General features: G+C 44.8%; 1 protein-coding gene across 1 annotated transcript in view; it reads right to left on the minus strand.

Annotated features, from left to right (window-relative positions):
* The window catches only part of LOC144752357 (major histocompatibility complex class I-related protein 1-like), a 197,521-nt gene that overhangs the window by 35,808 nt on the left and 138,131 nt on the right, over positions 1–23,582 (minus strand). The window contains exon 5 of the mRNA XM_078640293.1: positions 4,932–5,042. Within this exon, the coding sequence (XP_078496419.1) occupies positions 4,932–5,042 (111 nt within the window). The remainder of the gene's footprint in view (positions 1–4,931; positions 5,043–23,582) is intronic.

The following is a 23,582-nucleotide window of genomic DNA, read 5'->3' on the forward strand; positions in this document are numbered from 1 at the left end:
AGCAATCTTCACTGGCAGTGGAAATCAGGAGATAAGGTGATAGCTATTTGGATCTTTAGAGTCTGAGGTGACTTTTTTTAGAAGTGGAAGCACCAAGGCTTTCCTACATGTCGTAGGAAAAAACGCTGGTCTTGAACATCATATGATAGTTATAAGCTTAGCGGCAGTAATATCTGAAAATAGCTTTGCCACACTAGGAGGAACAGGTCTTGGGGGGAACCTGAGGTCAAGGATCTGAGTCAGTCAGTCAAAACCACTTTATTCAGTTAGTTAACCCCTTCCATGCTCGTGACGGAACCATTCCGTCATGAGTCACGGTTGGGCTGTGCTGATGACGGAGTGGTTCCGTCACGACCACAACCGCGATTGGAATGTCCAGCACAGGGCTGGAATTCCTGCCGCACACAAGCGGTTAAAAACCCTAAAAGTACTACACGTAAAATACAATACATCAGACGGTAACACATCAAAAAATCAGAGTCATCAATAAATATGGGCGATCTAGAATGATAAGTATAATATAAATCCAAAATTCATTAAGTCACATAAAATCCAGACTACCATTAAAACATTTATATGTATGAATCACCACAGTAAAAACGATTCAGGTTAAAAATATTAATAAAAAAAGTAATCACACAAATTTAATCGATGCTCATTATGATATCATAGGGTACAGTTTCTTCCTAAGTCTAACGGCTGCGACAAAAAAACTTGCGATGTTAAAAATTTCCCATGGGTCGTTCACCATCTGAAGATAGAGTAAAGTGGGTTTCACCTGTATAAAACCTTTTTCCCTTAAAATTGGAAATAAAAACCTCCTACGAAAATAACACTATAATAGTCACAGAATATTAAAAAATGCATGGTGTCCTGGGATGAGAAATTATCACAGGTACAAGAACCTAAATTACACTTACCTATACTAGCCTTGCACATTACCCGGGAAAATGTGTATTAAATTAAAATGAAACCTGGTTAAAAGCAGGCGATGAAAGGGCTTGGTGACTATTCTTAGGTAAGGTTCTGTTTCGGTGGAGGTTTTCAACAGGAAATAAGCTTTTACTGAAGGGTTCATCAACTCAGTTTCCTTCCGCTGAACCGGAATCAAGTTTAGAAAATGTGTTTTTACGCATGCCAGATACAACAAGCATTGGTATAGCCAATAGGTCTCGCCTTTGGGACCTTATAAGTGTTTGGTTATCCAGCACAATATCCTTGGTGCAACCACATCAACTGTTGCATGGCTAAACACTTATAAGGTCCCAAAGGCGAGACCTATTGGCTATGCTAATGCTTGTTATTTCCCCCGACCTCCATAGTGAGGTCAGTGCGTGCATGCATGTGTGCAAGCTTCAGGCACGGTTTAGTGCCACACTACGGTGCCCACATAAAATGCATCACTATTAACAAGATACAGAAACATTTGTGCATTGACATGGGGATAAACAGTCCGTTTGAAGGATACCTTACATAGCTTTTCACTTGAGGTGGCATCATCCGGGGTGCCGATTCTACCGCTATCTCCACTGAGGAGTTCTTACACAGGCTGATGGTCACAAGAGACGGAATAGAGCCTTGAGGGACACCACATGTCACAGGGAGACTTTTGGACCTGGAGCAGACAATCTAGAGTTCCCGGGATCTTGTCTTTGGGTAAGAATGCATCCAGCGCAGGACAATTCTTTCAAAGCCTGGTCGGGATGCAAGCAGATCAAGTAGAGTTCCAGAGCTCAGTGTTTGACGTTGTTGAATGCTGCACCGAGGGCAAGCGGATGTATGTTACTACAACGCATACTTTTACAACGCATGCCATTACAACGAAACATTTACAACGCAACATCGTTTACAACGCATTCCATTACAACGCATGCCATTCCCACGCATTTCACAAAACTACCATTACAACGCATTCCATTACAACGCATGCCATTCCAACGCATTTCACAAAACTACCATTACAACGCATTCCATTACAACGCATACTACCTTTACAACGCATACCATTACAACGCATATCATTACATAGCATACATGGTAAGTATTGGATAGTGTAGGGGTAAAATTTACTATTCTAACTCCAGGGGGTGCAACAGTAGGGTAAGTGTTGGATAGTGTAAGGGTACTATGCGTTGTAATGGTATGCGTTGTAATGGTATGCGTTGTAATGACTGCGTTGTAATGACATGCGTTGTAGTGGTATGCAATGTAGTGTCATGCGTTGTAATGGTTGCGTTGTAATGGCACGCGTTGTAATGGGTGTTGCGTTGTAAAAGTTTCGTTGTAATGGTAGTGCGTTGTAAAAGTTGCGATGTAAAGGTTGTTTCCCGGCCAAGCAGACCAAGAAGAAGGCCTTCACTGTCGGTGATCAGAAGAGCTCTGTTAATCACTCGGGTGATGGCTGTCTCTGAGCACTGCGCGTTGAACACGAACTGGGAGTTTTGTAGAACATCATTGGGTTCATCTTCTTGTGAAGTTTTTTGGTAACAACCCTCCTAATAATCTATACGTGAGCATGTGTGAGGTAAATAAAGTATGCAGAGTGCACGTATTTAATTCAGAACAAGCTAAATCTTGCGGAGACTGCAACCGCCTGTGGCACCATGGAGCCTTCTCTCCGCGCGAAATGCTCTGACATTGTGCCCTACGCCTCTGACGTTATCAGGATCATTCACTGAAAAGTTCTACAAGTTTTGGGCACTCCTTTACATTCCAGCATCTTTAAATTAAAGCTTCTGGTGGGTAATTATCCAATAGTAACCCAGATCCTTTCGTGTGCCTATAAAACTGTAGTTAATACATGTTTGTAAGATGAATATGAGAGAGGGGCCCTGACATAATCCTGACAAAAGAGACAGACAGTGAAATGCTTGTGGAAACTAATCCTAGCAGGGACAGTATCGCCTCGCCTTTAGAAGGTTATTCCTTCATAGCAAGAGCGAAAGGCTAACACTGTCCCTATTCGAGCATTTTTAGTTTCTCTCCTGCTTCAGTCACAGGCCTTGTGAAGGGTCTGTGCGCTTTGATGGATTATAAAGTGAGATTGGGTTTGCCACTTCATCAGAGTGGTCTGCATGTCTTTACTGTTTAGGAGGTTAAGGTGGATTTTACAGGCATTCCTCAGAATGTTTTCTATGTTGTGATTGGATGCAAGCCCAGGATGACTTTCCCACAGTATTTTGGGGATCTTTACCTTCTTCTTATTCGTTAAAGGACAAGGAAGGATTAAACAGATCTTCGCTACCTTGCAATTGGGTGGCCTATGACTGAAGCAGTAGAGAACCGAATCTCACCTCACCATCCATCCAATCATGCAGACCGTTCAGAACACAGAGGAAACCCAATCTTGCATCAACCAATCAGAACCTGCAGACCATTTTGTGGAAACCCTTAGGAATCTGATCTGTGTTTCCAACAAGCCGCTACATAAGATGCGTTCAGAAAACTCATGGAACCCAATGCTGCCTCTCGGCCGGAACCACATACCCACCAGGTTGGACCCTTGTTCTGTGTCGTATCGACCACCATGAGGTGAAGATAGCAGGTTTGGGGCCTCGTAAACAACACTGAAGATATCTTTGAGCTGTGCACACTTCGGCACTCCCAGGACACACGTCTACCGTGCAGCACAGACGGCCGTGTGTATTTACAACTCATCTTCCAGCCATCCGTCACACGCCCATGTCATGATGTCGGACGCCGGCATGCGCGTGTGAGACAAGCCAGTAAGATTCTGGGACGGGCCGCTTCGACGCGCTTTTAATTGGCAAAGCAGTGAGCCGGAGTGAGAGAGACGCTGCTGCGCGCTATCTTCATGTGCTTAGACAAGCTGCCAACCAAATCTGTCCCACTCAACGCCAGGCAGATGGTAATAACACGTCTTAAAACCAGCCGGGGTGGTTTATGAGAAGGGAGCCTCTGTGGGGTGGGTGCGCGCACCGAGACCGTGCACTAACTCGGGGCGCTTGGCATGCCACAGAGCTCCAGCACCGAGTGCATCTCGGCGCATTTGGTAAGACTGGAGCAGGCCTTTAGCTGCGCATACTGAGCCCTGCACTGCCTCGAGGTGCTTGGCACGCCACAGAGCTCCAACGCTGATGGCATTTTATTAGTGCATTTGGTAAGACTGGCCTGCGCGATTCACTCGCACGAGCGATAATTGCTAGCAGATGGTGGCGCACGCTCCCGCGAGTGAATCTCCTGACGTGCACGCGTTGCCATTGAAGGCAATGGAACACGTGCTGTGCTTGGCTGTAAAGCCAAAGCGATCGTAAAAGGTCTTTTTCATTTGCAACGCTTGCGCGTTTCGAAGGCGAGACCTAAAACTGTCTGTATGTAATATTGTTACGGTTTTAATTAACCAAACAATAAAATCTCTCTCTCAGTCTCTCTGACCGTATCTGGATACATCTGTCACAAAACTTGGAACCATAACTGAACTGTAAACATCCCAGACTTTAAAGGAAGTCAGTAGAAGAAGATATCCACGTCAACGGGGGCTGAAAATAAAGGGACTAATGTCAGTGTACTGATGGCCCTTGAAGGCAGCCCTGTATCGCCATATCCAGGGTAAAATGAAGACAAGATGGAAGATGGTGACGCCCCTACTGGCACACAGGAGGCAGTGCAATAGTTTATGGATCCAGTCTCACACCTGGAGAGATTCACAGGGAGAGGAGGCATCAGAAAGAGATCACAAGATTCCCATTCAAGCATCTCTGTGAATACCATGCAGGTAATTAGAAGTTGATATATGGCATTGCTACCTTCACCACAACACCTCACATGATGCAAACGGACACTCCTTCACCCCCCACTGACGACTGAAACATCACCAGACGTCCCACCCATATCTCTCCATCACATGAATCAGGACATGATTCCACTACCTAGAACAGTGATTCTACTTCCTTCAACAGTAAACTCCTTACCTGATGCTTTTGATCTATAGTTCAGAACTGAAATGATAGCAGCGAGCAGCGCCACGCCCACAATGGATCCCACAATAGCGATGATCACAGCTTTTGGAAGCGACTTCTCCTCTGCGGGCAGGGACAAACAGATACAGAGTTAAAGAACACAATATAATGCAATATTTAAAGTGACTTCACTTGGACACTCTTAATAACAAACCCTTGTAAATAAAGGTCCAGAGAGGAGAGGATAGAGAGACTGATGTAGAAGACGGCTGCAGCCCCAGCTCAGGTGTCACTTTCTGCCCTTCCACCTTTTGCTGTCATTATGATCCCTTAACGAAGCTGAGCTGCCTGCTAGGACCTCACCTAAAGCCCTGTGAGGAGAGAGTGAATCACATCTGGGACTCAGTGGCATCCTGGGAGTGAGATGTAATTAATGCAACCTCCTGAGAGTCAAATGTGCATACTAATAATGAACATGCCACACCTCCTTCTGGCTGCAGCAACATTGGTAGATCATTCTCCTGACATCAATGACTGCCCCATGTAAACTTCAGGGGTGTTACAGCTGGGAGCAGCCAATTAAAAGGCCAAAAAAGAGGCAAAAACACAGTATTATTCATCAATTTAGAGCACAGGTGTATGTATATATCACACCAAATTATCAAAAACAAATCTTAGAAAAACCTTTTCGGTATTTATTCGTAGATAAGACATTTCACAAGAAAACTACCCAAAGGTATAGATTTTTAACTTACTCACCTGTCTAATATTATGACAGCATAGACAACAAAATGAAAAGTAGAACAAATTATGCACCCAGTCCTATCAAAACAGATTACTTCCGCTCTGGTAATAACAGCAAAAGAAAGCAAATTGATACAGTTTAATAGTTCTATTACCTTATCTTAATTCAATGTCTACAAGTGCATATAGAAAACTGGTGCTACCGTTTCAGCTTCATCAATCAAGTCAAATCTTCTCCAGGACAGAAAAAGGTCATATAACATATATAAAGCATAAGGCGCTCTTCACCTAAAACAGTTATCCAACAAAGACTCACAATCACTACATCCAGACGATTCTCAAGATATTGATATAAGATCAATATAAAAAGATTCTTTTAATTAGAAATCATTTACTTAGTAATTGGCAATCTGGGGCAGGGTTGAGCTCTTGAAGGCCTATGTATGTGGGGGAGGATGGGTTGTGTGAGAGAGAGAGAGAGACTGTGTGTGGGTTTCCATAGGCAACGCCTTTTTTGTTTGCTAATAACTTTGGTGAATCTTCACAAAACCTACAAAAAAATCAAATTCACCTCAGTTCCTTCTAGAAAAGTCTAGGGATGATCCATCAAGCGGGGGCGGAGAAGAAAAGGGGGTGTCAAAAGCAAATTTCCAGATGCATTTTTTGTAGACTCTTGTCAGAAGCGTTTTTGCAAAAACCACTGGACAGAATTTCACCAAATTTGACAGGACGCTAGATCTTGGTCCGCAGATTGTGCTTTTTAGGTCGAGCAGACGTACTCTCAATGCGTGAGCATTGAGAGTGTCTGCTTCAGACCTAATGCTGCCCGTATGTCGTTCTGAGGACAGCAATCTGACACAAGCGTTTCCATCGCAGTTTTCACCGCGGGAGCGCGCGTCAGACCCGCGCATGCGCAGAGTACCCGCGCATGCGCAGAGTAACTCACTCACAGCCCTTGCTCACACAGACGCAGGCAGCCCCCACCCCTCTGCATGCACGCACGCACACACAGGCGAGCGCATGCACACACATACAGGCACACATACAGGCACACATACAGGCACACGGCACACAGACACTCGCTCACACACACACACACCCCCTCCCCCACAGTCACACACACGCACTCCAAGACACATACACACACGCACGCACGCACACATACACACTCCGCCCCCCCGCACTCGCGCGCGCACGCGCACATGCTCCCCCTCCCACCCCCGCCCCGCTCAGCAACCCACTCACCGGCTTCCTTCGTGTGGCGGCTCTCAGCTGCAGGGGCCAGCAGCAGGACTCTTCTTCCCTCCTTCGGCACCGGGGCGCAGGGTAGGCTCCTGCCTGCTCCGGTGCTCCAAACACGGCTCCAATCGCGGCTCTTCCGTGGGAGGCGGGGTAGGCTCCCGCCCTCCTACTTCCTGTTTCCTGTTGTCGCGCCGGCCTGCCTGACTTCCTGGTCGCAGGCCGGCAGAGTGACGGCGGTGATTAGCGGTATTTATTTATTTAGTTATTTATGCATTTTTATATAGCGCGGACTTTACCCGAAGGCGGTATTTATTTATTTATGTATTTATGCATTTTTATATAGCGCGGACTTTACCCGAAGGCGGTATTTATTTATTCATGTATTTATGCATTTTTCCTTGACAGCCTGCTTACTTGCTCTTTACACACACTTAGCCTTCCTAATACTGTGCTTTCTTCTGTTCACATAACTCCATGTTTCTCACAACCACTTTCACTTTTTCGTTCTCTGTGTTTCACTGGCCAAGGATGGCTGTGTTTTCACACTCTTTATGACCAGTGTAAATGTTAAATAATAATTTTTGAAAGTTAAATATTGGAGAACACAAAGCTGTGTTCCAAAATTAGGCACTATTTACTTACTTATTTACTCTGCTATGAGGTTTAAAGAGAACATTCTATCCCGCATTATAATCAAACCAATGCAGTGATGACTTCGAAATGAAACGTTGATATTTACTTGTGAAAAGAAACAAAAATAAGGTTTGAGGTAATCTACAAATCATTGAAGTCTGTTTTGTCGCGTTGGTTTATCTCATATCAAAAAGTAGCCATAACCAGGTGGGTCAATATTATTTGGTGCAGCCTGGTCACCTACGATGTAACTACGTTTTAGTCATGTATCTAGGTGCCAAACTCTTCGAAAAGGTTATGAATGCCCATGCATGAGGCGCTGTACAATCCTAGCCTCCATGCTGGCTCTGAACCAAATTTTGAAGACCCTCGCTGTCTTTCCGTGGCAGCTGGTTGTTGTGCCAAAGGATGGTGGCCCAATCACATATAAAGAGAGCTACTCTGATATGCTGCATGGGTACTATTTTACAGCAGCACACATATTCCGGAGGCCAGCTCAGAAGGCCTCAGGGATGGCAGATCTCACCGAGAAGCAAAAATCAAATACCCAGGTACCATTCTTGCCTTTCCTTCTACTACATGAAACTACACTTCTCAAGCACCCCTCAACATCCTACTCTACAATACTCGTCCTCCCTTCTTCTTCACCCACCCTTACTTGTTCCATATTATATATATTTTTTTAGTTTTCTATAGCACAAACTTGACCAGAATGTATCAGAGCACTTTAAATAAGCACCAATTACATTACAGACGGACACATTCATTTTTGTTAGGCACCGGGAGAGTAAGTGATTTGCCCAGAATCACAGGATGATGACGTTTATTTAAGTATTAAATATTGGAAAAAAATTAAAAGCCATTGTTATTTGTAATATCAATACATGTAAGTCACGTAAATACAACACATATTGCATTACAGATGCTATAGGTGTCACATTTGCGAAAGTTCTAACTATTGGCATTGTAAATGACAAAGCTATTAATTTCGCTATTTTCAAAAACAAAACATAAATAAAAAATGTGTCATTTACAATACCAATAGCTCAAACTCTCCTAATGCGAGACCTATTGCATTGCAAATGCTTGTTGTAATTTGGTGTGAATCGGGTTAGAATGTTTTTAAAAATTAAGGTGTCAAAATATTTCTATATCTGGATGGTTGTATTTCAAGTACTTCATATTTTAATAAATAGAGCTTTCTGATTGGCTCATGGATCTTTTCTCCATAGGGTTCATTCACTCTGGTGGAAGCAAGGCTCTGATTGGATGCCAGCAACATGAGAAAAATGTTGTTAACAGCCTTTAGAGGACTCGGGGACTTAGTCCTCTGTCCTGAAGAACCCCCTACCTGAGCTTTAAAAGGTTCTGGGACCCCATCCTCTGGGAATGGGTCATGTACTCTGTCACAGGGAGCCCACCATGGAGACAGAGTAGTTTCCCTGCCTGCACTGATATGGCCATGAAAACACGTGTTTGCTTCCACTTGAAGGGAACATCTTTAAAGCTACCATTAGAGGGGAGCAAACATGTCTTCCCTGTGGGCATGGAAACAGATATCCCTCCTGCCTGAAGGGAGCATGCAAAGAGAGCTGCTCCCTTCAGACGGGAGCAATGCCAGCTCCCTCACCATGGCGGTGCTTGAGCTTTCTCCGTACCACCCGATTTGAGGTTTGTGGGCACCGGGGAAGCCACCTATGGCCCCAGGTATGAGGTACCCAGGGCAAAAGAAGGGTTCAGGAGAGGTCAGCACAAACCTCTCTCCTTTATAGCTTTTGGCCCCAGGGGTTGGGGTCCCCGAGGCTTACAAGGCTCGGGAGATGGGACGGAAGCTCAGTTTCCCTTACAAGTCTGCCCCGGGGATGGGTGTCAAGGGGTCTTTGAGGACTTGGGGAGGGGGTGCTTTGTGGCCTTTAAAATATTGTGAGGGGACGGGCTGCTGCCTGAATCCTCCTCACACCACAATCTTCACAGACCCCGGTGCATGAATGACCTCTCTCAAGGTCGCCATTAAAAGAGGGTTCAGGCAGCAGGACCCTGTAGGTCCCCTTCTGATATTGAAAACCAGGATCATGGCAGTGGAGGAACATGGCGGACGCTGACTGAACGGCCGCGGGCGTTCCCCTCGGGCTTTGAGGCGGAATTTAATAACTCCTCACTAGCTTTCCTTAAAATGGTGTGCACCGATTTTAATCTATTTTTCCCAGTACCAATACCGATACCTGCACCTCTGCCGGCGTCCGCGGCTGTAGTGGCTCCGTTGGAGGCAGGGCGGAGACAGAGAGGAGCCTGTTCCTGGCTTGCCGGATCTGATTCTGGTGTGTGCTGTGGGAGTGTTCGACCTGAGGGCTGGGCAGTGCTCGAGGCGGCGGCTCTGTCCGAGACAGGGCAAAAGGCAACTGCAGCCGAGCGGCCGACGAGCTGGAGGTGGGGAAGAGCGGCGGCGGCGGCCGCCGGTCTGGGCGACTGCCGCATTGCTGTGTGGACGGTGCTTTGGGGCTGGATAGTGCGGTACAGGTAGAAGGGGCTGGATTGGGGTCCAGGAAAGTTGGCAGGGATTTCAGGCCGAGGAGGAGGCTTTCCATGGAGTTTTTTGCCCGAGTGGTGTATCGGTGGGAGTAGTTCCCTCGGGAATAGTGGTGGTTTTCTTTTCTTTAACTAAGAATAAATCATCATTGTATTCTTCTAGCAATAGAAAAGGCACACTTGAAGGCAAACCTGTTGCAGCAGAGGGACATATTTTAGGCAAGGTTTTGTCTGACTGTATAGAGAGTGGAGCCTCAGCGCAAGAGGGTATCTTTGCCCCCCCTACCTACCAGATATTCATTAAGGGCCAGGGCAGAACACATTGTTTCAAATAAATTGATTACCCACTCAATTATTCCCCAACGAGTTTCCCCGCCTGTGGCTGAAGTCAATATTGTGACCAGGAAGGGAAAACAGAGTAAATAGGAGGGACGTTCAGCAACACCAGTGACCCCTGCTTTCCTAAAAGCGCAAAATAGTAAGGCGAAATTAAGAGATAAGAAATCTGCAGAAGCTAAAGTAAGAATGACCCCATCTTTGAAATCCTACTACCATGTCATGTCTCTTACCTCCACAAAAATGAATTCCCAACCTCAATCTCCTTCTGGTCCGGAAGCAGCTTCTACATCAAGACTGGGGCCTGAGCAGAACAGTGTCCAGCAGAAGGAGAATCCCTTACCCGAGTTGAGAGGTGTGGCTAGCGGTGTAGTTGGTAGGAAAGATACGACAGAATGTACACTAAAATCTAATCAGGTTTTGGAAGTGCATCCAGATATTACCCTCATTAACATACTCTCCATCCTAGATCAGCAGGGGAAAGATATTCAGGGGCTAGACCAACCACCTAGTAAGCAACAAACAGAATCCACAGATTCTTCAGATTAATCAGAAACGGTAAAATAAAGGGGCAAAATGAAGAGTTGGTAAAAGGTTCCGTTTGTCCCCTGGAGATTAAGGGCACTCCAACTCTAATTTCCCATTCGTTGGCAGATATTCTTTTGGCTCTGAAGGATGGGAGGGCTACTAGGTTACTAGTTTCCGAGGCAAACCAAGCCAATCTGGCTAATAGATTTTCGGTTTCTGAGGCAAATCAGGCGGCCATTCGATCCTCTTGTGAGCTGGTGGCCCAGAAACTGGAATTAGTGACTGCAAGGACTGATGCAATTGAGGAAGAGATTCCTAGGATTAAAACCGTAATGGAGGCTACTACGTCGCAGTTGGAGAAACTGTCTACCCAAAATAAGGATCTTAAAGACGATCTTGAGGGGTTGGAAAACCATGCAAGGAAAAATAACCTGCAATTTATGAACATACCCGAAGCAAACAAGGAGATGACATTAAGGGTTTTCTGATCTCGTTTTTAAAGCGCACAGTGCTGAAAGACCACCCGGGAATAAATTTAGGCTTTGAAATACAGAGAGTCCATAGAGACCTGTTTAAAAGGAATCCTGGTTGGTTGAAACCCCGGAAAATTTTGGTTAATTTTCTGTCCTACTCAGTGAAAGAACAAATCTTATCTGCTGCTTTAAAGGAAGGCGCTATCCCTTCTCCATTTGCAGAACAGTCACCTTTTTCAGTTTTTATTAGATCAGACATTTTGCATATAACAGCAGAAAGACAGTGGGAATTGGGGAAAAGACTATCAGAGCTGAATGGGTTGGGGGCAAGGGCTCAATTGAGATTCCCAGCGACATTGCGTGTTATGTGGAACAACCACATGCACATGATTCGCTCTCCACAAGAAATCAACACCTTAATAGCAAAAATTCTGCTTGAAAAACAGGGAGACTTGTGAGGGGGGTGAAGTAGAAGTCCAACATAAAGCCTCGAGTCGAGCCGCTAGTTCATGATTATGTTTTGTTTTTCTTAAAGCCCAGAGAGGGGAAGAGCCAGAATAGGCATTTGACTTTTGGTAGGTAGGGTTCCTCAAGGTGTTAGGGGGTTAGGGGGTCACAAGGGGTTAGGGTGGGACGGGGGAGGACGGATGGGTGGGCGGTGGGGCACAGGGTGGCAGGAAAAAAAGTAAAAAGTCTCTCATCTCATTGGTTACCCAAACTATACGGTAAAGGCTGTTTGTTAAGCAGGGAATACGTGGTGAAAAGACAAAATGAAGGGGGGCCGTAATATCCAATTTATTTCCTGGAATATAAATGGTCTAAGATGCCCTAGACGGCAAAGATGAATTTTTAAATATTTAGAGATGCTACCAGTAAATGTTTGTTTACTACAAGAAACTCACCTAAATCAAACAGAGTCTAAGAGCATCTTTTCAAAACTCCCTTGGTTACAATGTTTCTGCCACTCTCAACAAACAATGCACTGCCGAGGGTTGGCAATTTTGGTCAAGAGGGGATTTAGTTGCGAAATAAAATCAGTCTCAACAGACCAATCAGGAAGATGGATCATCGCCCAGTTGGATTTTGAAGGGGAAAAATTGACTTGTAGCTCATTTTATGGCCCTAATGTGGATGACCCCTCCTTTCCGGTTAAACTACAGGATAACCTCATCATAGCGACCCTCCCGATGATAGTCGGAGGTGACTTTAACATCCGCCTTGATCCAGTTAAGGACAGGTCCAACCGCATTCATGCTATTGGATCCCCCAGATCTCGAAGGGTTTTGAAAAATCTCCTTCTTAACATCTATATGGTGGATATATAAAGAGCTAAGATGGGTGGTTTACAGGGTTTTACTTTTCACAGTAAAAAATACCATCACTTAGCATGAATAGATTATGTTTTGATCAATAAAGAAGCCCTAGATAAGATCCAAAGTATCTCCATAGCACCAAGTCATCTTTCAGATCACGCCCCTTTGCTCTTTGTAAATTCCACGAGTAGTACTTGTATACAACCAAGGTAGACTTTGAATAGAGGATATCTGATGGACTCAGAGATCATCCAGGCAATCAAATTGGCCTCTACTGAATTTTTCACTTTCAACTTAGGCTCTACTTCAATAGATCAAGTCTGGGAGGCTTATAAAGCCAATTTGAGAGGGATGTTGGGTACCCAAATAAGAATTAAAAACAAAAAAATGCCCTAGAATTGCATTCCCTGGAGTCAAGAATATCGGCTCTTGAAAAGGAAAGCTGAGCCAGAGGAGGGTCGTGAGAAAGCCAAACAGAGTCTAAGGATTTTCTTAGATGTGAAATGCAAGGCCCAGTGGCAAGCACGGAATATGGAGTATTTTGAATATGGGGAAAGAGCCGGAGCATTGCTGGCCTGGAAAGCAAGGGTGGACCGAGCAAAAAATGATATAAACGAACTTATCATAGATAGTACGGGTACAAAATCAAGTAATTCTACAGAAATGCAGGATTGTCTTCGGTCCCTCTTTTCAACCCTGTATAGCGAGGAAATAACACCTTTTTCTGAAGCAATTAGCTTATGGCTAAGGGAGAAGTCCATGCCAGTATTAACTAAAGTCACTAAAGACTCATTAGAAGCATCCATCTCCATGGAGGAGATAGAGGCTCAAATTAAGAGGGCAAAAAATAAAAAAGCTACCGTCCTTGACTCTCTTCCTAATGAGATTAATAAATTGTTAGCCGATGAGCTTTTCCCTATTCTCCATATACTCTTTAACTCCGTCTATTCCACTTTTGGGGTGGTTCCAAGATCTTGGAAAGAGGCTACAATAGTCTTAATATTGAAGCCAGGAAAAGACCCGTTGTTGGCAGATTCCTACAGACCAATCTCCCTGCTGAATGCCGACTATAAGATCTTCATGGGCATTTTAGCAGGGAGGTTGGCAAAACTGGCACCAAGCCTAATAAATCCCAATCAGAGAGGCTTTATGGTGGGAAGATCTATCCAGGAACAAACTCAAATCTTGATCGGTAACATCGACTTGGTCAAGAGAAGGAATGACCCTCTTGCAGTAGTAGCCTTAGACGCCGCTAAGGCATTTGATCGAGTGTGCTGGAGATACCTCTGGGGGGTATTAGAGACTGTGGGAATGGGCCCGGTATTTGTGCACACCTTAAAAAAGTGTTACACTGGGGCGTCAGCGAAAATCTTGTTAAATGGCTCCCTGATCCCTAGCTTTGAAATAAAGAGGGGAACAAGGCAGATATGTCCCCTGTCACTGCTTTTATTCAATATATACATCGAACCCCTGGCACCGATGATCAGGTTGGACAATGGTATCAGACCATTTAAATCACCAGAGTATCTGTGTAAATTAGCTCTCTACGCAGATGATGTTATTATTTATACTAGCAACCCCAATATTGCCATTCCTCGGATTGAGATATTGTTTCAGGAGTTTGGCTCATTGTCGGGATACCTTGCCAACACAGTTTATAGGGGAGGTCCAGAAAGTGGGGAGTTTAGATATTTGGGGATAAAAATTGTGAAAGACCTGAAAAAAATCCCCGCGCTAAATTTGGCTAAGATTGAAAAAGACATAGAGTACCTCTTTGCAAGGTGGAAAAATCTACCTTTGCCCATTTATGGTAAGGTGCACCTAGTAAAGATGACGGTCCTCCACAAATTGACTTATTTGTTCAACACAATTCCCCTCACCTTCCCACAGAAATCTATTAATAATGATTCAGGGTAAGATTGGAAGTTTCATATGGGGACAAAAAAGTGCAAGACTGTCCTGGAAGAAGCTGAGAAGAAAGCTTCCAAAGGGCGGCTTGGCTCTACAAGATATTAACTGGTATTTAATGGCATTCCAGTTTAAAGGTATTAGGATGCTGCTAGCAACACCAGCAGAGACTAAGTGGGGTAGCCTCTTGAGGGAAATGGCTTCAGCAGAGGGGGATAACGGGCAAGGTGGGTTCCTGTATAAATTTGGGGCTCCCAGATTCTTTAAACGAGTCTGCCTCAAGGTTTTGAAAACCGCTTTGTCAAACTGGTATAAATTGAGGCGAATTTGGAGTATCGGGTATTTTTCTGATCTTGCCCCAATATGGGATTCTCCAGGGACCCCAGAGTGCTTGAATGACAGCTTAGCGACTCAATTAAGGGAGGCTGGTTTGCGGACTTGGTTGGAACTGGTTGACTCGGATGGTCTACTTCCATGGGAATTCTTATTGGCCAAAATCGGTCCCACATTCTCAAGATTTAAGTACCTCTAGTTGAGATCATGGCATGAGGTGGAAGAGGGTGAAATCAAAGGGAATTGGGATCTTGAGCAGCTATTTCTAGACCCACAATTAAGGAAAAAAGAAATATCTTACTGGTATGCAAGATTGCTTGATGCAGAAGACAGTGAGATCCCCTCCCAATCTATGGTGTGGAACTCCCTACCCCAGACCATACCTGCAGAAGCAAGATTTTAATCTTCCCTTAAACTGCTCTACAAATTTATAAAGCCAGCGAGGCTAAAAAAGAACCACTTTTTTGTGTTAAATAGGCTTTATTATACCCCGGCCAGAATTGCGAAGTTTGCCCCAATCCCGATTCCAAAATGCCCTAGATGTAAAAGTGATAAAGTTGACGATGTCCATATGTTCTTTGAATGTCAGGAATTAAGTTTATTTTGGAAAAATGTGAGGGAAACATTGATTGCTATTTTTGGTATAGATTTGGAAATCGATATTAACCTGGTTATCTTTGGCTCACACGATTTTACAGGAGAGGCATTCTCCCAGATAGACAAGGGGCTATTACTATACCTGATAATCATAGCCAGGAGAGAGATCTGTCTAAGGTGGAAAGACCCCCCGCCCCCCAACAGAGAAAACTGGGTAAAAGCTGTGCTGAATATCACCCGTAGGGACCAGGGAGATAGGATAGGACCACATGCTAACATCTGGTCTCCCCTTCTAGTTTGGGGACGCCGCTTACATCTGATAAACTACTAGATTAATGGTGGTCGTCTCCCGGTCCAATGATTACACCTGACCTCAACCACGTGAGGAAGCCCTGGGGGGCATGGATCTATGCAGTGAGTCGAAGGGTGCCCAGGTCCATCCTAGACGGCTTGTAAAATCTGCCTAGATCTAAGGTGAGATGAGGACAAACAAAAAAAAGAAAAGAAAACCAGGATCATGGAAAATACATCTAACACCCCTATGAGATTGCTTACCTTGAAACTGACAAACACGTAAAAATACTTCTGTGATATTGTCACACTATGGTCCCGATAACTAGTCGGCCAGATGGTGGTTAGGAATTTACTAGACATGATAACTATCAGCACCATAGGGAGAGGTACAGATACCCCTGTTGGGGTTCCTCTTCGAAAATATCAATTAGATGAAAAATGTAGTGTTTACTGAAGCAAATTCTGCATGTGTCGCTTTTTACCACACATTTCACTCAGTACATTTTGTCATGTTTGATCTGCTGAAATTTACCAAGATAAAATGCTGGGCGGTGTCATAATTACTGGGATAACTGGAATGCAGATGTGTGTGGGAACAGGAGCGACTGCACACACCGGGGGGAACCATCTCACTGCTAACAGGAGCAAAACACTAACCTACAGGGCTGTTCTTAGAAGTTTTCTCTCATAGTTGGTACAATTGTTGGTGTAAAGAAGTGCTCATTTTGTATGTTGAGTAAACATTTCTTCTTGGTTTGGTTTTTATTTGAAAATGCCAGTTGAGTTTTCTAGTCTTAAAAGCATGAGGCGTTCACGGGGAGTCATTAAATCATTCTCTGCAGTCAACTGTTTCTGAACCTCATAACAATATTCCTCTCACCCAGACAGTGAGCTGTCCTTACACTGGTCAATCATTGGTCAGCTGCAGTGACTCCCCACTTCCTCCCAGGCATATGTCCCCCTGACAAAACATAAACTCCCCCCCATAATATGGAAAAAAAAGTCAGGCCCAGGGTCACCCCGATTCCTCAGGTGTGCAAGCCCCCTCACGGAGAGCACCATCTGCTTCCGGTAAACCACAGTCATGACCTCCTACAAACTATAATAAAGCTGTGACAAACCCCGATATGCAATGGTCCTCTCCATGAGCGTGCCATGGTTACACTACACCAGCCACAAACAGCTGCAGCATCGCTCCCTCAGGCCCTTAGTCTCACAGTTACCATACACTAGCCACAATCAGCTTTAGGATAGATCTCTCAGGACCTCAGTCCCACAGATACCACACAACAGCCACAATCAGCTGCAGTGTCGGTCTCTCAGGCCCTCAGTGTGTCAAGAGCGCGGACCTGTCGAGCACTCGATTCATATAATTTCCTGTTATTTGTACTTACCTTCACACCCAGGCATGCGATCTGTGTCGCTGTGGTGAAGGACGCAAACCGGAAGGATTCATGTCTCTGGACAGGGACTACACATCCCATGATTCTCTGCTGAGCCGACGCCAGCGTAGGGGAGAAGCCATCTATAACCCGGGAGACGTACTGCACTGTACTGTCGGAAATTCTGGATGCGGTGAGAGATCACGCAGGTTTGAGCTGCAGTTTGTCCACGGTCGGGTAAGGGTGCTATACACCACTTATTTCCTAAAGAATCTCGTTATGTCTTGGCGGAAGCCAGTCTTTCTTCCAATAGTGAGCTATATTTAGCTCTTGCGGAAAGAAAGATGATCTTTTCTTCCCCGTCTGAAAGCTTGGGCATCTAACTGAAATCCCCCCGTTGGCGACCTACATTCCTCTGGCTCTTGCGGAAGGAGTCCTTTAGAACAAAGGTTAGAGTGAATCGTAAGACTTTTATTACTTCCCTCTATTTTGCCATTTTGTCTGATACACAAATACGGACACTGAGACAGTTTGGCGTTCTTTTTTTGAATGAGTGTATATGTTTACTATTGACTAAAGCTCCATGTCCACCGATCTTTTGGAAAACCGATACGCAGCATGCGGGAGCTTACTCATTCTATTCTGTTCTCTTTGGCACTTAACAGGGGTCATTGGTAGAGCAGCATAGGGCTCACTTAAACCCTGTGATGATAAGTGGTTCCCAAAATAGGCTATTCACAGTGGTTGGATAATTGAATGGAGGGTCAGTTTATATACTTCCTGAATATCTTATGGGTGTTCTTTTCTTAGGTACAACACAGCAGAATTAAAGGAGTGACAGGTGCAACAACACAGGATCCACAGAATAATGTAGAACATCTCAGGCTGCGTATTTGTTTTGTTACAGGTATAAGTTGTCACTTGGTCAGTTTATGTGCTGATGTATACCCCTAATTAGTGACAGACAGGATTATTCATGTTTATGATTTATTGTGTCATTCCAGTTCTCCCTCCCTGCTGTTCCCTTTCTATCCTTCCCTCGTTGATCATCCCACTGACCTGTGCTATCACAGCAATTCTGGCATGGAACTATCAAGAGGTGGACCATTCTGAGCATCAAACCGATCCTGAGGATTTTCTACTCTGACAGAATTTCCGACCTAAGAATAATTATCCTACTGATTGGGTTGTGACGGATTGGCCACTTTAGAGGATGTGTTGGCAGTCCTAGCGGACGCAAAGGCTGAAGCAGCGGCATACGGCAAAGAAACCACAGACTTAAAGGCCATGGTAGAACGCATGCAAAGGAATCCGTTTGATGTAGGAAGGCCGTCTATGGTACTCACAGGCCCAGTTGTAGTGGAGAAGCCTCTCCCCATACCGTTAGCCACCCCAGAAAGGTATCATGGGGAAACAGACAACTCATGCTACATTTTTCCTGTAGACAAAAGTATTTTCCCACCAATCAAGCTAGAGTAGCCTTCCTCATCTCAGGCAAGGCTGCTCAGTAGGCAATACCTCGAGTGAGTAGAGAGGATTCTCTGCTATATGATTGGGAAGCCTTTCGGATGGAGTTTGAAAAGGCTTTTGACAGACGTGCAGAATTATTCACCGCAGACAGGGAGTTATTAGAGTTAAGGCAAGGGAATACAGATCTGCGGGTGTATCTCAACACCTTTTGGAGGCTGGTAGCTGAAACCAAATGGCCAGAGTCTAAACAAGCAGCACTATTCTATCAAGGTCTACGTGATGATCTCAAGGACGTGATCGCTCAGATTGATCCTCAACCTACATCATGTGAGGACCTGCTCAGCCTGGTGTTGCATTTGGATCACAGTATCAATGAGCGCAAAGGGAAACATAACTGAAGAGATCGACCTATGCCTTGGTTTGACCATCCACAATCTACTGACCATTATAATGCATTCACACACAAGCCCATGGAGATTGGAACTGTGCGAGCAGCACTGACCCTGACAGAGAAATAAGCGTGCCATAAGAAAGGCCTCTGCTTACATTGTGGCAAAAGGGACATTTCATAAAAGAGTGTCCGGTGAAACCAAAGACTAATTGATTTTGAAGCAGTAGGGTAGTGACAGATACCGTTGACAAACCTTCAGAAAACTAACATGCTCAAAGAATCATGAAGGGGCTCCTTCGAGTCAGTCGTACATCCCTTCCTTACATAGTGGGATAACTCCTCACCAGGCACATTTCTACAGCTTACTAATACACCTTGAATGGGTACAGGTACCAGCCATGATCGATTCCGGAGCCACTAGCATATTCATGGACATAGACACAGCACAATGCATAGGTGTACACTCAGTACCTAAGGCGTAGCCGGAAGTTGTATCGGATATATATATATATATATATATATATCAGAGAACATGGATGTTATTTATGGACCCTCCCATACAGAGATTATAACATTTAATATCATACAAGCCCCTCAATACGGCATCTTTCTAGGATTACCATGGTTACAGAAGCACAATCCTGACGTCAATTGGGTGACCAGAAGTGTCCAGATTAATTCTCCATATTGTCTCGAACACTGTCTGAGATGACAAGAAGGACTCGCTAGGGCGCTGTGTATTGCCACTGCAGCCGAGAAGGATGTCCAACTACCGGAACAATACCAAGATTATGCAGAGGTTTTTAATGGTATCCATGCAGAAGTACTACCACCCCATCGACAATATGATTTTCAAATCGACCTGATCCCGGGAGCTGTGGTACCTAGTGGTAGGATATATGCCCTAACCGAACTGGAAAATCTGCACCTCAGAAAATATCTTGACAAATACCTGGAGATAGGTTTTACTTATCCCTCCAAGTCTCCTGCTGCCTCTCTGCTTTTCTTTATCCCAAAGGCTAATGGCGAACTACGCGCCTGCATAGACTATAGGCCATTAAATACCATTACTATAAAGAACAGATATGCCTTACCGTTGATTCCTGTGTTATTGGCACAGGTTAAGAAGGCAGTGATTTAAACTAAACTTGACCTCAGGGGAGCCCACCATCTAGTTCACATGAGCAGTGGAGATGAATGGAAGACTGCATTTAATACCCGCTACGGATTATTTGAATACATGGTAATGCCCTTCGGTTTATGCAATGCCCTGACTGCCTTCCAATATTTCCTTAATGAGGTTCTTCATGAGATTCTGGACCTCTAAGTTGTAGTGTATATAGATGATATACTCATCTATTCTGAAAACAAAGGAACCCATATAAACAGCATGTGAAATCAGTCTTAAGAATTCTTCGCCTGCTCTGCAAATTAAGCAAATACGAGTTTCACGTACACACTATAGAGTTCCTCGGAGTAATGCTCACCCCATCAGGACAGGAAATGACTGACAGAAAAGTAACAGTGGTTAAGGAGTAGCCACCCCCACAAAACATTCAAGCCATCCAATGTTTTAATGGATTTGCAAATTTCTATCGCAGATTTATTAACCATTTCTCCAAACTGGTTGCACCGATGACCAAATTGCTGAGGAAATCAATGAAACTTGAGTGGAATCAAGAAGCACAGAGGGCATTCACTGGCTTAAAGGATACCTTTGTATCAGCCCCTATCTTGACACACCCTGATCCAGAAAAACCCTACATTCTGGAAGCGGGCGCTTCCGATGTAGCAGTGGGGAAAGTACTGTCTCAATGACATACTTCCACAGGACAACTGCAGTCTGTTGCGTACATGTTAAGGAAACTAAATGACGCAGAAAAGAACTACACCATTTCAGAAAAAGAACTCATGGCAATTAACATAACATAACATGTGTATTTGTAAAGTGCACATTCACCCATAGGTCTCTTGGTGCTGAATAACAGATGTTCATTGTTACCCAACTCAATGGTACCCTTTATATTGACCTTAGATTGATGAAAGGCTGAGTGGACCCACCGGGATTTGAACCCGTGACCATGAGGTCAAACACAGGCATCTGCAATTGACGCATTAGTCCACTGAGCCACCAGACCCGGCAATTAAAGTTGCTTTATGGAATGGAGGCACATATTGGGAGCCAAGCACGTAGTCACCATATATACTGACCACAGAAACTTTCAGTTCATGGCAGCCTCTAGACACCTAACCCCACGACAACTACGTTGAATGTTATTCTTCTCAGAATACCACTTTATCCTTACCTACATACCTGGTAGTGAAAATAAGAAGGAAGATGTCCTCAGTTGACAAACGTTTATTAAGGAACTAGAAAAGGTACAGGAATGCTTTGCATTGATCCTGTGGTACTTAAAATTCTGGACCCGTGTTATAAACATCATCGTAGCATGACAAGTTTGATATCAGAAGACCGAGAATGGCTAGTACGTTATGCACAAGCATTTTCGTCATATTCAAGTGACGATTTCACCCTGAAATCGTAGTTTTCGTCCTGAACCCTCGGGTTCCATTTTGTGTACGGCAGCCATTTTGTGAGTTGCCCTCACATAGGCAGATGACTAAGGCTAAAACACGATCTTGAAGGACACGTACACCTTTCCTGACTTCCCTGTGACCTGGGCAAGCTGACTCCACTGCCCAAGGCCAAACCTGTTCGGTCAGTTCCTCTCCCAGTGGCCGAATGAGATAGCATCAAGGCACAACATGTCATAAACCTTTCATCCCACACAAACCATGCCTAACCGCACACACACACCTGTCACTGTTTCTTCTTTATGACTTGCTTTATGAGGAGGAGGTGCCCGTTTTTATTGGGGGTCCGTCGATATCTGATGAAAATACTGGGCCTTGCCGGATAATTTATTGTGGGCTGAACAAACTGAAATATGGGCTTGTCATCATGACTCTGCCTTTTCTTTGTAGTGAAAATATGTGAATGGTCAACTGTAAAACGGAGAATGTTTGCCTAAAGCGTAATATTTTGTATAAAAAGAGAAGGCTGGCTTTGTAAGTTTGAGCAGTCTCCTGAGAATATACACCATGTTGTACTTCTAGGACGCCTGTTACTTGGTTGCAGCCAATAAATTTGATCTTTGACTTCACCTAGAAGACTCTGTGTTTCTGTGGTCTGAGCAGGAAGAACTCGAAGTCTTAGGGTGTTGCCCCTGGCACCGCTGGGTTATTGGTTCTGGAAAACCCAGTACTTTAATTGGCGCCCAACGTGGGGCGATGTCAGCGGTACCGGTCCAAGCCAGAGGTTCGTGAGGAGCTTCGTGTGAAAATTCTGGAGGAAGGCCGCCACTTCATCGACCCCTGCATGTCGACGTGGTCCGAAAGTCTTTGCTGCGAGGTTCCCCGCTTCCCGACGGCTACGAAGGACTGCTGCCCTGACTATCGCCCTGCTTTGGACCCTTGATGTTTGGTAGAGCGAAACGATAGACGAGTCTTCTGGTGACGTCATCGATACCTCAGTTAAGTATAAGTGGAGCGTCTCCCAGTCCTTAGTTTGGTTCTTAGTTTTGGGTATCCCCTAGGGATCTTTGATTTGGAACTTGCAAGTACCAAAGCCGAAGGACTCGTGTATTCACGAGAATATCGTATTCGATAATCCTTTGAAGTTTGAAGCTAGACTTGAGAGCGAAGATGCCTGGTCTTAGCAGACTTGGAAATTTGTTTTGTCTTGGTTGTAAAAGGGATTCCCGATTGGAGGACTCGTGTCCGGTTCCTCCGATTGGAACTCCAACTTATGAACTGTATGTGAAACATGGAGTAGGCCCCATCACATACAATGAAGTATGGATCAAATACACCAGCAAGGATGGTGTTTTAAAATGGCCCCAACACTGTAGTTTTGACACGGAAATACTAGACAACCTCGAGGTCAAACTTTTTAAGAAGAAAGCCCGGCCGGCGATGTTTGACTCTTTCCGCCTATGGCGTAAGGAAGCCAAACAGAAGGAAATTAAATTAGCGAAGAAAAATGAGAGAGAAAGGGTTATCTCGATAATGCAAGCTGCTATGCAGTACAAAGATAACGAAGAAGAACAGATGAGTGAGCAGTTGCACAGGCAACGTAAAATGGTGATAGATAAATGTTATCCAGTTTTGCCGCCTCTTCAGAAAGATACAGCAAAAGAACTGGAGAAAGATCCCCTAATGTCGCATTTGTTGAGTTCGCCACCCCCGTATGCGCAGAATGCTACGGCACCTCCGCAACCTTTGGTTGTGTTGCCTCCTGTTCCTCCACAACCACCAGCTATTCTTCAGTTGGTCCCTATTCCTCCGGTGCAGCCTCCTCAAGGGCCACCGCCTTTGACATCTGCTCTGCCTTTACTTCCTACAACTTTGACTACTATATCGACTCCCACTCCGGGTATTCCTCCTGACACTGCCTCTGCATCTGCCTTGCCTCACCCTGCTTTTCCGCTTGT

This window comes from Lissotriton helveticus, chromosome 5_1 (assembly GCF_964261635.1).
Source record: "Lissotriton helveticus chromosome 5_1, aLisHel1.1, whole genome shotgun sequence".
In the NCBI taxonomy this organism is placed as follows: Eukaryota; Metazoa; Chordata; class Amphibia; order Caudata; family Salamandridae; genus Lissotriton; species Lissotriton helveticus.